The 14,389-nt window shown below is 42.9% G+C and overlaps 1 protein-coding gene across 1 annotated transcript in view; it reads right to left on the bottom strand.

Annotated features, from left to right (window-relative positions):
- Positions 1-457: 457 nt before the first annotated feature.
- Positions 458-14,389, bottom strand: part of LOC106570400 (CUB and sushi domain-containing protein 3-like) — a 725,317-nt gene continuing 711,385 nt past the window's right edge. Inside the window, 7 exon segments of the mRNA XM_014142665.2 lie at positions 458-1,160; positions 1,856-1,991; positions 2,156-2,243; positions 4,081-4,193; positions 8,975-9,133; positions 10,424-10,489; positions 11,562-11,741. Coding sequence (XP_013998140.1) covers positions 1,001-1,160; positions 1,856-1,991; positions 2,156-2,243; positions 4,081-4,193; positions 8,975-9,133; positions 10,424-10,489; positions 11,562-11,741 — 902 coding nt within the window. The 3' untranslated portion in view covers positions 458-1,000.

Raw genomic sequence — 14,389 nt, 5'->3', positions numbered from 1 at the left:
ACCGATATTGTCTTTATATAAAGTGTAACAATTCCACATTTAGTACAAATTAAATGACACTCATTTAAAATAAGTTTTAATTTGCAGACTTTAAGATCTCAATACTGACATTCCTTATTTAGGTCAGAATGTAGATGACTGTAAAGGCTAATAACGTTACCAAAGTATGATCCAAAATGGCAAATAAGAGTTAAATATTCCAGAAAACCTTTCTATTCACATCACACAGTTAACATCAATACTTCAAACACTTCTGATTGCCACAGTGGGAAAAAAACACAGAATATGGGACTGAAGCTAAAGGAGAGGGAGTCACGGGCAAAACCGTTGTTTTAAAAAACGATTTAACCTTTAAAAAATTAACCAAAAAATACCTTTGTGTGTTTGACGATGTGAACAGCATATTCTGAAATATTTTTTTTCTTCTTTTTTCTATAAACTCTTCATATAATCTCTCTCCCTTTGGCCCCTCCCACGTGGTAATATATAATACAAAAATATAGGTGGTGAATGCTCCTCCTATATATGCAAGAAGAAGATTTACAGATCCTTTTCACTTTATATAAAAGACCCAATCGACTGTGAAGAAGCACTCGCAGAGTGCAATATAATAAGGTAGCGTAAGAACTCTCCAGGCCACTCGCCGACCACCGTGAAGATTTGGGTTTTTATGTTTCTCAGTTCTCAGTTCAGTCTTCTAAAACATGATGTTGGTCTGGTCTCGCAGTGAGTGTCCTTCTCGACACACATGACCCAGTCAAGGTTCCTGAAGAGTGTGCTTTATGTACCAGAGGATCGGTTCCTTGTTCCTCTGTTCGTCTCCCCAAAAATGTCTGACACGCCTCTATTGGAGTGTCTCCATCGCTATCTCCAGTCTCGATCTAAACAAAATCGTCTTGTTTCGCAAAAGCATTTTTCTTGTTCTTTTTTTTTTTACCTTGATATAAAATAAGAAAAACACGATGCAGTTTTTGCGGTAGCGGTCGCCAAGCGGACTTCATTATACCATTGTGCAGACTGTGTTCAGGTTGGGGTCAAACCGGACAGCTTTGCCTTCCACTGACTTGGCACTGGTGTTGTACATGGGGTTCTCGAAGGCCGCCTGGCCGTTGTTGTTCTCGTGGACGGAGCAGCCTGTGTACTGGGTTTTAGGAGTAGTCCTAGAGAAGGACAAATACATGGTTCAGACTCAATGTAGAACAAGAGTCAGTATAATTCAACGTGTAGCCTATCTAATATGTACTGGGTTTTAATAGAAGATCTGTGGAGGAACACAGCAATGGTTTAGGGTTTTATATGTGAATAACAGCAACCCGTATGCCAAACAAATCCTATGGATCACATGTCAATCTCATTCCACTGAGGGCCGAGTGTCTGCAGGTTTTCGCTCTTCCCTTGTACTTGATTCATGAAATAAGGTAACTAATTACTAAGGAACTCTCCTCACCTGGTTGTCTAGGTCTTAATTGAAAGGAAAAACCAAAACCCTTCAAACACTAGGTCCTCCATGGAGTTTGACACCTCTGCTATAGATCCTAACACAGTAGCACAGTATAGATGGAGGATCTTAATTTGAGGCAGTTTATTACAGTAGGAAGATAATCCTGCGGCAACAAGAAATGCTAATTATTATGTGGATTATAATTAATGGTCATTTTTGTAGGGGTTGAGACATTTTTCGTAAGGAAAAATCAAGTCAAGTGGAAATTAAAATCTTCAGAAGCCTTTTTAAACCTCAAATACAAAGTTATCCTGCAACAGGGTGATCAACTTCAGATCCTACATCTGTATGTGGCCTTTACTGTGAATTCAGCCCACAGTATAAAAATAGCTGGTGGTGGGTAGGTACACTTACCTCTGTTTGTAAAGATAAAACCCGAAGCCTGCAAATATCAGGGCGAAAAAAGGCACAAGGATTGCTATGGCCACAGAGCTACTGTTTGTACCATGAGGTGGGTTGGATGAGTTATTACTCTCTGACATGTTCAAACCTGTGTGGGAGAGGAGACATAGGAACAACATTAATATTCTCACACTCACCTTTTGGCCTATATCAAATATCCATTAGATACATGTTTCATTTCTATATACTGAAATGCCACAATATTGTTGACATTAACAAAGCTGATATAAAAAACAATGTGATAATGTTTACCTAGCCTCTGAAGTCCAAACTGGCCGTAGTCTCTACCCTGTATGAAGCCTTGAAAGACGTAGGTGGCACCGTCAGGTTCTGCAGACACCTAGGGAGACAGATATGGTCAGTCAGTAAGTTAGTCATTCAGTCAGTGAGTGTGTCGGTCAGTCAGTGATTAACTTATTTCTTTGAATGGCACTTTTCAATATGGGGTTACGTTTGAACTTTTTAAGGTATAGGGGGCAGTATTTTCATTTTCGGATGAAAAGCGTGCCCAGAGTAAACTGCCTAATACTCGGGCCCAGAGTCAAATATTTGCATATTATTAGTAGATTTGGATAGAAAACACTCTGAAGTTTCTAAAACTGTTTGAATGATGTCTGTGAGTATAACAGAACTCATATGGCAGGCAAAAACCTGAGAAAAATCCAACCAGGAAGTGGTAAATCTGAGAATTGTAGTTCTTCTTTTGAATCCCTATCGAAACTACAGTGTCTGTGGGGTCACGTTGCACTTCCTAAGGCTTCCATTGGCTGTCAACAGCCTTTAGAAACGTTTTTCATCCTTCTCCTGTTACTGTGCAGAAAATAGGAGCTCAGTCAATGAGTGGACTGCCTGGCACCAGTGAGTTGTTTACTGCGCAGGCACATTTGGCGCGCTGCTCCTTCTTTTTCCTCTGTATACAATCTTCGGCAAAATCATTCGCAAGGAGATTCCTGCAAAAATATTATTTGAAGATGTCCGGTTGGAATATTGTCCGGTTGGAATATTATCGACGTTTTATGTTAAAAAGACCCTAAGGATTGATTGTAAACAACGTTTGACATGTTTCTACGAACGGTAATGGAACTATTTGACTTTTCGTTTCTGGATTTACGCTTGCGCGTTATGCCTTTGGATAGAGATCTGAACGCACGAACAAAACGAAGGTATTTGGACATAAATATGGAGTATTTCGAACAAAAATAACATTTCTTGTGGAAGTAGGAGTCCTGGGAGTGCATTCTGATGAAGATCAGCAAAGGTAAGAGAATATTTATAATACTAATTCTGAGTTTAGTTGACCCCAGAACTTGGCGGGTATCTGTATAGCTTGCTTTGATGGTTGAGCTATGTACTCAGAATATTGAAAAATGTGCTTTCTCCGTAAAACTATTTTAAAATCTGACCCAACGGTTGCATTAAGGAGAAGTATATCTATAATTCTTTCAATAACTGTTGTAAATTTTATCAACGTTTATGATGAGTATTTTTGTAAATTGATGTGCTCATTCACAGGAAGTTTTGGTGGGAATACATTTTCTGAACATCACACGCCAATGTAAAATGGGGTTTTTGGATATAAATATGAACTTTATCGAGCAAAACATACATGTATTGTGTAACATGAAGTCCTATGAGTGCCATCTGATGAAGATCATCAAAGGTTAGTGAATATTTTAGCTGTATTTTTGGTTTTTGTGATGAATGTCCTTGCTTGGAAAATGGCTGTGTGGTTTTTCTTGTGAAGTTTATGTCCTAACATAATCTAATTTTATGCTTTCGCCATTAAAGCCTTTTTGAAATCGGACAATGTGGTTAGATTAACGAGAAGTTTATCTTTAAAATTATGTAAAATAGTTGATTGTTTGAGAAAATGAAATTATGAGATTTTTGCTGTTTTGTATTTCGCGCCATGCTATTTCACTGGCTGTTGATAGTGTGTACCAAGCCCATAGAAGTTAAAGGAAAAATCTACATTTTCAGGATAGCATTTGAGGCCATTTTGTAATAAACATGAAGTAAAAATGTCCAACAAATGTCCATTGATGTCTAACAAATGTCAATTTCAAAATTTTTACACCACGTCAAATGGTTATTAAGATATGTAAGTCTGCTAAATGACACATGTAAATGTTTCAATTCCACAAATCCTTCCTGTTAGTAAGAAACGGTAAACTTACAAAACCGTCCATGGACCACGTCTCCTCCTTGACCTTGCCCAGCGTGGTGTGAGTGGACGTTTTCACATGGTACATCAGCAGCATCAACCGTGCTTCTTGGCTCTTATAGACACCTGCAGCACAACAGAACACAGGGGGACAAGAGGGTCAATGTGAGGCCAGGGTACAACACTGATATAACTGATGGTACTCAGGGGAGACGATCACAAACAATGACCCCATGATGATGGTCTCCCTCGCTTATCTCACTGTCTGTCTATCTGTCTGTCTGGCTGGAAAATGAAAGCAGGTGATATGAACACTCAGTGAGCCATATTCTTCAACCATGGAGCAATTTCCAGCAGTAGAACACTCATCAACTGTACTTCCTATTTTTAACTGCCTCCTGCAATTGAAGGCAAAGAAAGGGAGCACCATATTAAAGCCTATCAGAGGTCTCGGCCCTTCGCTACCTCTGCAGCTCTGAACTGACTGATGTACACAGTAGTAGTAATAAGACACATTCAATTAACACACCCAAACCATTTCCTGGCCTCTCTAAATGTAAAATAAGCTGTTATTAAAAACACAAAATGGCCTCCTCCATCGCCTCAGTGTTATGATTACATTGTGATCCATATATCTCCCAGACATGGTAATTTCTTCTCAATGAGTATGTGAATGAATAGTTCTTCATTCACCTGTCTAAGTCATAATTGGCGACGGCTGGGCAATTCCCAGTCCAATTTAAATGGAGAAGATTAATTAGATGATGTAAATGACATGTCAGCTGGGGCTAAAGGCATTCGTGGCGAAACGAGGGGGGTAAGAGCGAGATGGAAGGAGCAAGGGGGGAAGGGGAAAAGGGGCCTCGACACTCCGGATAATTATGGTAAATCCGTCAAAGATTTGTCAGATCGGATTAAAATTTCATTTAAGCGAAATGGGGGAGGGGTGGGGGGTAGGTTTTACACGTCTGTTAGGCTATATAAATGAAGTACATTAAGGGACAGAATAATTTGCATTTTAGGGACGTCTATGTGAAAACGAATATATAAAATAAATGAGTCATCGGGATCATCAGCCAGGTTGTTCAAGATTGACATCGAAATTGGAAGTCTATCCATGTCCTGAGAACATTGGGAAATGTCTTCAAAACCAGCCACCCAAGTAGGCTTGGGTTTTGCTAGGGCGTTGTGGACGGGGGTGGTGGATGGGGGTAATCAAATCAAACTTTATTTCTCACACAAGTGTAGACTTTACCGTGAAATGCTTACTTACAAGCCCTTAACCAACAGTGCAGTTCAAGAAGAGTTATGAACATATTTATCAAGTAGACTAAAATAAAAAGTAATAATAAAAAGTAACACAATAAGAATAACGAGGCTATACACAGGGGGCACCGGAACCGGTACAGGTTAGTCGAGGTAATTTGTACACGTATGTGGGGATGATAAACAGTGGGGGGGGGGTCATACACAATGGGCAATTTTATTAAAACAGTCTATAACTTGGGTGACTGAAGTCTCTGACAATTTTATGGGCTTTCCTCTGACACCACCTATTATATAGGTCCTGGATGGCAGGAAGCTTGGCCCCAGTGATGTACTGGGCTGTTCGCACTACCCACTGTAGCGCCTTACAGTCAGATGCCAAGCAGTTGCCATACCAGGCGTTGATGCAACCGGTCAGGATGCTCTCGATGGTGCAGCTGTAGAACCTTTTGAGGATCTGGGGACCCATGCCAAATCTTTTCAGTCTCCTGAGGCGGTAAAGGTGTTGTCGTGCCTTCTTCCCGACTGTCTTGGTATGTTTGGACCATGATAGTTCGTTGGTGAAGTGGACGCCAAGGAACATGAAACTCTCGATCCGCTCCACTACAGCCCCGTCGATGTTAATGGGGGCCTGTTTGGCCCGCCTTTTCGATCAGCTCCTTTGTCTTGCTCACATTGAGGGAGAGGTTGTTGTCCTGGCACCACACTGCTGATGTCCTCCCTATAGGCTGTCTCATCGTTGTCGATGATCAGGCCTACCGCTGTTGTGTCGTCAGAAAACTTAATGATGGTGTTGGAGTCGTGTTTGGCCATGCAGTCGTGGGTGAACAGGGAATACAGGAGGGGACTAAGTACACACCCCTGAGGGGCCCCAGTGTTAAGGATCAGCATGGCAGATGTGTTGTTGCCTATGTTTTACCACCTGGGGGCGGCCTGTCAAGAAGTCCAGGATCCTGTTGGAGAGGGATGTGTTTAGTCCCAGAGTCCTTTGCTCAGTGATGAGCTATGTGGGCACTATGGTTTTGAATGAATGTCAATGAATGTCATTCTCACATAGGTGTTCCTTTTGTCCAGGTGAGAAAGGGCGGTGTGGAGTGCGATTTAGATTGCATCATCTGTGGATCTGTTGGGGCAGTATGCGAATTGGAGTAGGTCTAGGGTGTCCGGGAGGATGCTGTTGATGTGAGCCATGACCAGCCTTTCAAAGCTCTTCAGGGTTACCGACGTGAGTGCCACGGGGCGGTAATCATTTAGGCAGGTTACCTTCGCTTCCTTGGGAACAGGGACTATGATAGTCTGCTTGAAACATGTAGGTATTACGGACTCTGTCAGGGAGAGGTTGAAAATGTCAGTGAAGACACTTGACAGTTGGTCCGCGCATGCTTTGAGTACACGTCCTGCTAATCTGTCTGGCCCAGCGACTTTGTGAACGTTGACCTTTTCCAAGGTTTTGTTCACATCTGCTTCCAAGAGCGTTCACACACAGTCATCCAGAACAGTTGGTGCTCTTCATGCCTCAGTGTTCCTTACATCGAAGCGAGCATAAAAGGCATTTAGCTTCTGGTAGGCTCGCGTCACTGGATAGCTCGCGTCTGGGTTTCCCTTTGTAGTCCGTAATAGTTTTCAAGCCCTGCCACATCCGACGAGCGTCAGAGTCGTAGTAGGATTCAATCTTAATCCTGCATTGACGCTTTGCTTGTTTAATGGTTCGTCTGAGGGCATAGCGGGATTTCTTATAAGCGTCTGGATTAGTCTCCTGCTCCTTGAAAGAGGCAGCTCTTCCCTTTAGCTCGATGCAGATGTTGCCTGTAATCCATGGCTTCTGGTTGGAATATGTATGTACAGTCACTGTGGGGACGACGTCGTGGATGCACTTATTAATGAAGCCGATGACTGAGGTGGTGTACTCCTCAATGCCATTGGATGTATCCCAGAACATATTCCAGTCTGTGCTAGCAAAACAGTCCTGTAGTGTAGCATCCGCGTCATCTGACCACCTACCTATTGAGCGAGTCACTGGTACTTCCTGCTTTAGTTTTAGCATGTAAGCAGGAATCAGGAGGATAGAATTATGGTCAGATTTGACAAATGGAGGGCGGGAGAGAGCTTTGTATGCATCTCTGTGTGTGGAGTAAAGGTGGTCTAGGATTTATTTTTCTCTGGTTGCACATGTGACATGCTGGTAAACATTTGGTAAAACTGATTTAAGTTTGCCTGCATTAAAGTCCCCGGCTACTAGGAGTGCCGCTTCTGGGTGAGCATTTTCTTCTTTGCTTATGGCCTTATAGAGTTGGTTGAGAGCAGTCTTAGTGCCAGCTTCATTCTATGGTGGTTAATAGAGGGCTACGAATAATATAGATGAGAACTCTCTTGGTAGATAGTGTGGTCTACAGCTTATCATAAGGTACTCTACCCCAGGCGAGCAATGACTCGAGACTTCTTTAATATTAGACATCGTGCACCAGCTGTTATTGACAAATAGACACACAACCCCACCCCTCGTCTTACCAGAGGTGGTGTCTCTGTTCTGCCGGTGCATGGAAAATCCTTCTAGCTCTACATTGTCCGTATCGTCGTTCAGCCACGTCTCGGTGAAACATAAGATGTTACAGTTTTTGATATCCCGTTGGTAGGATAATCTTAATCGTAGGTCATCAATTTTATTTTCCAATGATTGCACGTTAGCAAGAAGAACGGATGGCAGTGGGAGTTTACTCGCTTGCCTACGGATTCTCAGAAGGCTGCCCGATCTGCGGCCCCTTTTCCTGCGTCTTTTCTTCACGCAAAAGGTGTGGATCTGGGCCTGTTCCAGTGAAAGCAGGATATCCTTCTCGTTGGACTCGTTAAAGGAAAAAGTTTATTCTGGTCTGTGGTGAGTATTCGCTGTTCTGATGTCCAGAAGTTATTTTCGGTCAAAAGAGATGGTAGCAGCAACATTATGTACACAATAAATTAAATTAATCCCATGACTCCGGATGATTGATCCCAGTTGTGGAGACTGGTTTTGCATTTTTTGTTTTAACCCTATCCCAAACCTTAACCCTTACCTTAACCATTTGGAATGACTGCCTAAACTTCATGTTTTAACCTTATCCAAAACCTTAACCCTTAACTTCTAAATTTGACATTTGGATAAATGGAACCATACAGAGCAGCAGGAGCAACAGTAACACTTCAAAATGTGATGTTTGGAGAATGTGAATGAATGTCTAATGTCTAAGTCAAAACGCATCACCTCAAAACATCTTCTCAGATCAGACAGACCATGAATTCCCATTTGAATGTTCACAAATGTCCTTTACACAGGCAAATAAACAACTTAATTGAATTTCCCACTAAGTAGATACAGTCCTAAATGGATACCATCTGACATTAAGGCCATACCACTCAAACGTTGTAAGCTATGTTTAGTAACACTCAAGTCTAGTCATATGCATACTGGGGAAGAGAAACACCGCATCTGAAACACCAGCTCCATTCTACTCCAGTGGTACATGATGACATTTTTTACAACACTCTGATAGGTGTTGCTGGGGTAATACATAACTGTGTGTGTGTGCATGTGTGTTCAAGGAGTGTCTAGAGACCTTCCCTAGCATCAACCTCTCTGTGTGATATGGAGTGAAATGGGGACGGCGTACCTGAAAGCAGCAGTTCCATGTTGCTATTGGTCAAGGTGACGTTAACCCTTCCCGTGGTGGCGTTAAAGCTTGTGATACTCAGAGTCATTGGTTGTTTTCTTCCCTTGTAGTTGTATGAACCCTTCCAGATATAGTTAGGAGCAAAGACGTCATCAGGAACTGAAACAGGGCATAGAAAATATTGATTATAAGAGGACCTTGGTTGTGCCTGAGGTTGGTCGAGCGGTTAAACCCACTGCCCTCTGCACACCCTGCCTGTATGGGATTGAATCCCAGCCCCAACGGTCTTCACACTGTCTTCCCTTTATCAATCTCCCTGTTCATTTGTATCCATCGTTTCAATAAAACTTTTAAAAGTTTGGGGAAAGAGAGAAAAAGAGGACCTTGGTTGAGTAAAAAAAAAATCTTGAAATATACTACGACCTCACATTCCACTAGATAATAAACTACACTTTGGAGGTAAATTCAAATAAGTGAACTATCCCTTTAACTTCATACTGACCAGATATTGAGTGTCTGGCCGAATGGCCGCACCACACATCTCAAACCCCTAAACTAATGCAAAGTTGAGGCCAACACTTATTAATACAGATCGATATACAGTGTGTGTCCTTGCACAGGGGTTGTTAAGTTACTGCTACACATGCATCCTCTGTATAACCTTCTATAAGTCTGTTTGATTTATGGTTGATCAAATAGACAGTACTACTAGTTTTCACAGACACAGGCAGGGCCCGTGAGCTTTCACCCTCAGAGTATATCAAACTTTGTAAATGACCTCCAAGCTTTTCAAAAACGTACTCCCTCTCCAAGTTTATCAATGTTAAACTTGTTATGAAGGCAGTGGAAACTTTGGCATGGTTGAGCTGCTATCTCACGGCATCACGACAGATGACTCCATAGAAGAGAGATAGAGAGAGACATAGAGAGAGAGAGAGAGACAGAGAGAGAGAGACTGCCAGGCCGTGCTGCCCGGACATTTTACCGTCAAACTCATCCTCTCCATTCTTCATTAACTTCTCGTCCCTCAAGAGGGGCACTCAAGAATGCATTAAGGATACCAGTCCTTCTGAGGTGCTATTAGCGAAGCCGTCGAGCCAAATTAAGTTGTTCATATTCATTCTGTTGTGATTACGGATCTGACCCGCTGCTAACTGCCGCATGTATACTTTAGACAAGTACAGTCAGAGTAGTCTTTTGTTATGGAATCAGAACACTGCTCTGACGATGCTACTGTAATGGTGTGTGTCTGTGTCTGTGTCTATATATGTGTGTGTGTGTGTGTGTGTGTGTGTGTGTGTGTGTGTGTGTGTGTGTGTGTGTGTGTGTGTGTGTGTGTGTGTGTGTGTGTGTGTGTGTGTGTGTGTGTGTGTGTGTGTGTGTGTGTGTGTGGGCTACTGTAATGATGTGCGTGTGTGTGTCGTGATTGCATTTCAGTCAGGCACTCACCACTCAGCTTGGGACTGGGTGTCCCTGCCACTGGCTTGATAGGCTTCTCTGAGAGTTTGGACCCAGCTAAGGTGATGGGAGACAAAAACAGCATTAGTTATATTATTTCACATCAACTTCCCCATGTGGGACTTCTAATCATGTATTAATGTGCTTCAGCACCACACATCAAGAGATAATGCAACTAACTAATTGATGGCGAATCCTCAATTCTATTGCGTGGTAATAGCATAGCCATATAAATGTATGGCTCTGGATAATATTCCTAAATAAAACACATACGGTGTGTTCTGTGGTGTAAAAGTCAAGCATGGAATCTTCTGCTAGTTATAGTAAATCAAATCAAATCATAGTTTATTTGTCATATGCACGTGATACAGCGATGTGCACACAGTACAATGACATGCTTACTTGCAAGCTCTTCTCTTATGACAATTGCTTATAAAAGGTATAGAAAGGTGTACAAAGTAAGAAACACAGAAATAAGCACGCATGTGGTCATGCAGTAGAATGCGTTAAGTGGCAGAGGCCCTCTACAGTTGACAGTGAAGGTAAGTCACAGTGGTGGGGACAGGATTACTGCACAGGGCCAAACGACCAGTCCATCAAGGACAAGAAACAGATCCTGCGTCTCCAATGGCACCCTAGTCCTTACTTAGTGAACTACTTTTGGTCAAATTCAGTGTGCTAGATAGGGACTAGGGTGCTGTTGGAGACGCAGACAGAAGCATGATCCTGTTTGTTCCAGTGGCTTGATAGAAGCCAGAATAACACAAGATGCCGCATGCTGCAGTGGTAGCAGAACAGCCTGGCACAGTGGGAACTTCTCCCACAGCATTCCATGTCTCTCCCATCTGTTTGTGTTTGTAATTACTCTGGGGCCTGAGGTGCACAGCTGCACAACGCAGCAGTGGTGAGGACTCTGTCTGCACGTGTGTGAAGTGTGCTCCGTACTATTGCAGCTGCAGTCATGACCTGCGGCACAAGAGAGCCTCTGTCCCATATCAGCATATGCCATGCTACACACACAAGCACGCAAACAAATGGCTAAGGTTAGCATTGGGAGAAAGTTAGGGGGAACTTCACCCTGGAACCACACAGACACACAAACAAACACACTGGCCATGTCGGCCTGTACCTCGACAAATGGGCATCTTCCCGGTCCAGGTACCGTCGGACTTGCAGATGCGGTGTTCCGAGCCCCCAGACAGGAAGAAGCCGGTCTGGCAGGAGTAGAGGAGGGTGTAGCCAAACCCTGGCAGATCCATCCCCATCACCTCCACATGGGCCGGGCTCTCTGGCTGCTTACACGAGTGGGCTGGGAGGGGGGCAAGACAGGGGGGAGAGAGGGAGAAGGAGAGGGGGGAGAGAAGACAGAGATTGGGAAAGGTGGGAAAAGAGAGCGAGAGAGAGAGAGAGAGAGAGAGGGGGGGGCCGAGAGATGAGAGAGAGAAAAAGGAGGAACAAAGAGAATGAGAGAGAGGTAGAGAAAAGGCAGAGAGAAAGAGCGAGAGAGACAGAGAGAGAAAGGGCAGATAGAGAGAGAGTGAGAGATGGGGCAGAGAGACAAAGGAGACAGAGAAAGAGAGAAAATGGAGGAACAAGGAGAGAATGAGAGAGAGAGGTAGAGAAAGGGCAGAGAGAGAGAGGGGGGATGGTTAGAGAGACAAAGGAGACAGAGAAAGAGAAAAAAGGAGGATCAAAGAGAATGAGAGAGAGGTAGAGAAATGGGACAGAGTGAGAGAGCGAGAGAGAGAGGACAGAGAGAGAGGAAGAAAAAATTATAGAGACATACTGCTATGGCTCTTCTCACCATCTGCCCTTTATGGGGTCACCATCAAAGCTCTGTTGAATTCTTTTGTTTCCTTTTATATTGTTTTGTAGAGTCACTGGCTGGTATCTGTCTTTCTTTCATGACTATACTTTTTGTATGCTGCACCTGCAAGTGACTGGATACACATACACTACTTCTGAACTGATTCACTGGCTTCTTAGAACCCCCCCCCCAAACACAATGCATTATGCACTATAAAGACATCTGCTATGGCTGCACTGTGTGTGAATACGACTGTTTACTTTCTCAGGGATGGATGGTTGCATTCTACACAGTCTACAGAGATGGTCCGGAGTTGAGTTGAGCAATCCATAGAGGGTGAGACAGACACAGATGTGTTGTGGCAGACTGCACAGGGACAGACAGAAGTGTGTGTATACCTGTCAATGCCCCCCCAACCCATGAAAGATCAAACAGTAGGAGATGCTCAGTCATTCAGATAAGCCTGTGGACCACTATCATCCATCTTTGATCAAAAGGGACTGGGATTAGGGCTGTGGAGGGAGAAATGCTCCAACTAACCCACCAATGCTCTTTTATCTTTGGCTATTTTTTTGTTTGTGTGTGGACGGTTTGTGTGTGTGTGTGTGTGTGTGTGTGTTGGAAGGTGTGTATGTGTGTGTGTGTGTGTGTGTGTGTGTGTGTGTGTGTGTGTGTGTGTGTGTGTGTGTGTGTGTCCAACACCGGAGGGGTGGGGGGGGAATCTTGTGGCAGATGAAAGATTGATAGAGGTTATGGTGACTTATTTTGGGTTTGTTTTCTGAAATTCCAATATCAAAAAGACTATGAACATTAACTTTATATCACATTACACAGTATGAGTAATACCACAAATAGTGTACTATATCAATGTCATTTGTGTGACACTGGGTGTTGCCATTTCTTCACACATGATATTGAAACAGAAAATCAAACACTTGGCAGAATATAGGCTAATTACAAAAATAGTTAAATGTAGTTATGAGTGGAGATGCTTGGAGTGAATGAACTGCAATCTGTCGGCTTAGATTGGGAGCCATCTGTCAGTGCTCTCTAAGTCAGCCTCGTAATAAACTGGTTTAATGGAGTTCGCTGCAGACGTGCAGTGGAGAGAGAGAGAGAGAGAGAGAGAGAGAGAGAGAGAGAGAGAGAGAGAGAGAGAGAGAGAGAGAGAGAGAGAGAGTGCAGCCACCTCTACCCACACATTTCTTATTACATTTGTCTGGAAATTATAGTCATATTCATAACATTTTCTCATGCTATACATTCATATCTACATTGCAGTAGGCTATACTTCCTTAAAGTATATAAACCATATTTTCACACCATTTCCTCATACTACTACCACTGCTCCTCAGTGCTGTAAATTACTACAACTACTACTACTACAACTGCAACTGATACTACTACAACTGCAACTGCTACAACGACTATTGCCACTGCTACTGCTACTACTACTACAGCCGCTCCTACTACTACTACAGCCGCTGCTACTACTACTACTATAGCGGCTGCTACTACTACTACTACTACTACTACTACTACTACTACTACTACTATTACTACTATTGCTGCTACTACTACTACTACTACTACTATTGACACTTCTACTACTACTACTCCAACTGCAACATCTACTACTGTAACTGCTACTACTGCTACTACAACTACTACTACTGCTACTACAACTACTACTACTACTGCTACTACAACTACTACTACTACTACTGCCGCTGCTACTACTACTACTATTGACACTTCTACTACTGCTACTACTGCTACTACTACTGCGACTACAACTACTACTACTGCTATTACCACTGCTATTACCACTGCTGCTACTGCTACTTATGCTGCTACTACTACTGCTACTACAACTTCTGCTGCTACTGCATCTACTACTACTACTACTACTGCGACTACAACTACTACTACTGCTATTACCACTGCTATTACCACTGCTGCTACTGCTACTTATGCTGCTACTACTACTGCTACTACAACTTTTGCTGCTACTACTACTACATCTACTACTACTGCTACTACTACTGCTACGACTACTGCTACTACTACTGCTACTACTACTGCTGCTACTGCTACTGCTACTACTACTACTATTGCCTCTGCTACTACTACTACTGCCGCTGCTTCTA

This window comes from Salmo salar, chromosome ssa14 (genome assembly GCF_905237065.1).
Source record: "Salmo salar chromosome ssa14, Ssal_v3.1, whole genome shotgun sequence".
NCBI lineage: Eukaryota > Metazoa > Chordata > Actinopteri > Salmoniformes > Salmonidae > Salmo > Salmo salar.
The sequence above is the reverse complement of the archived record's forward strand: the minus strand, read 5'-3'. Positions and strand labels throughout refer to the sequence as shown.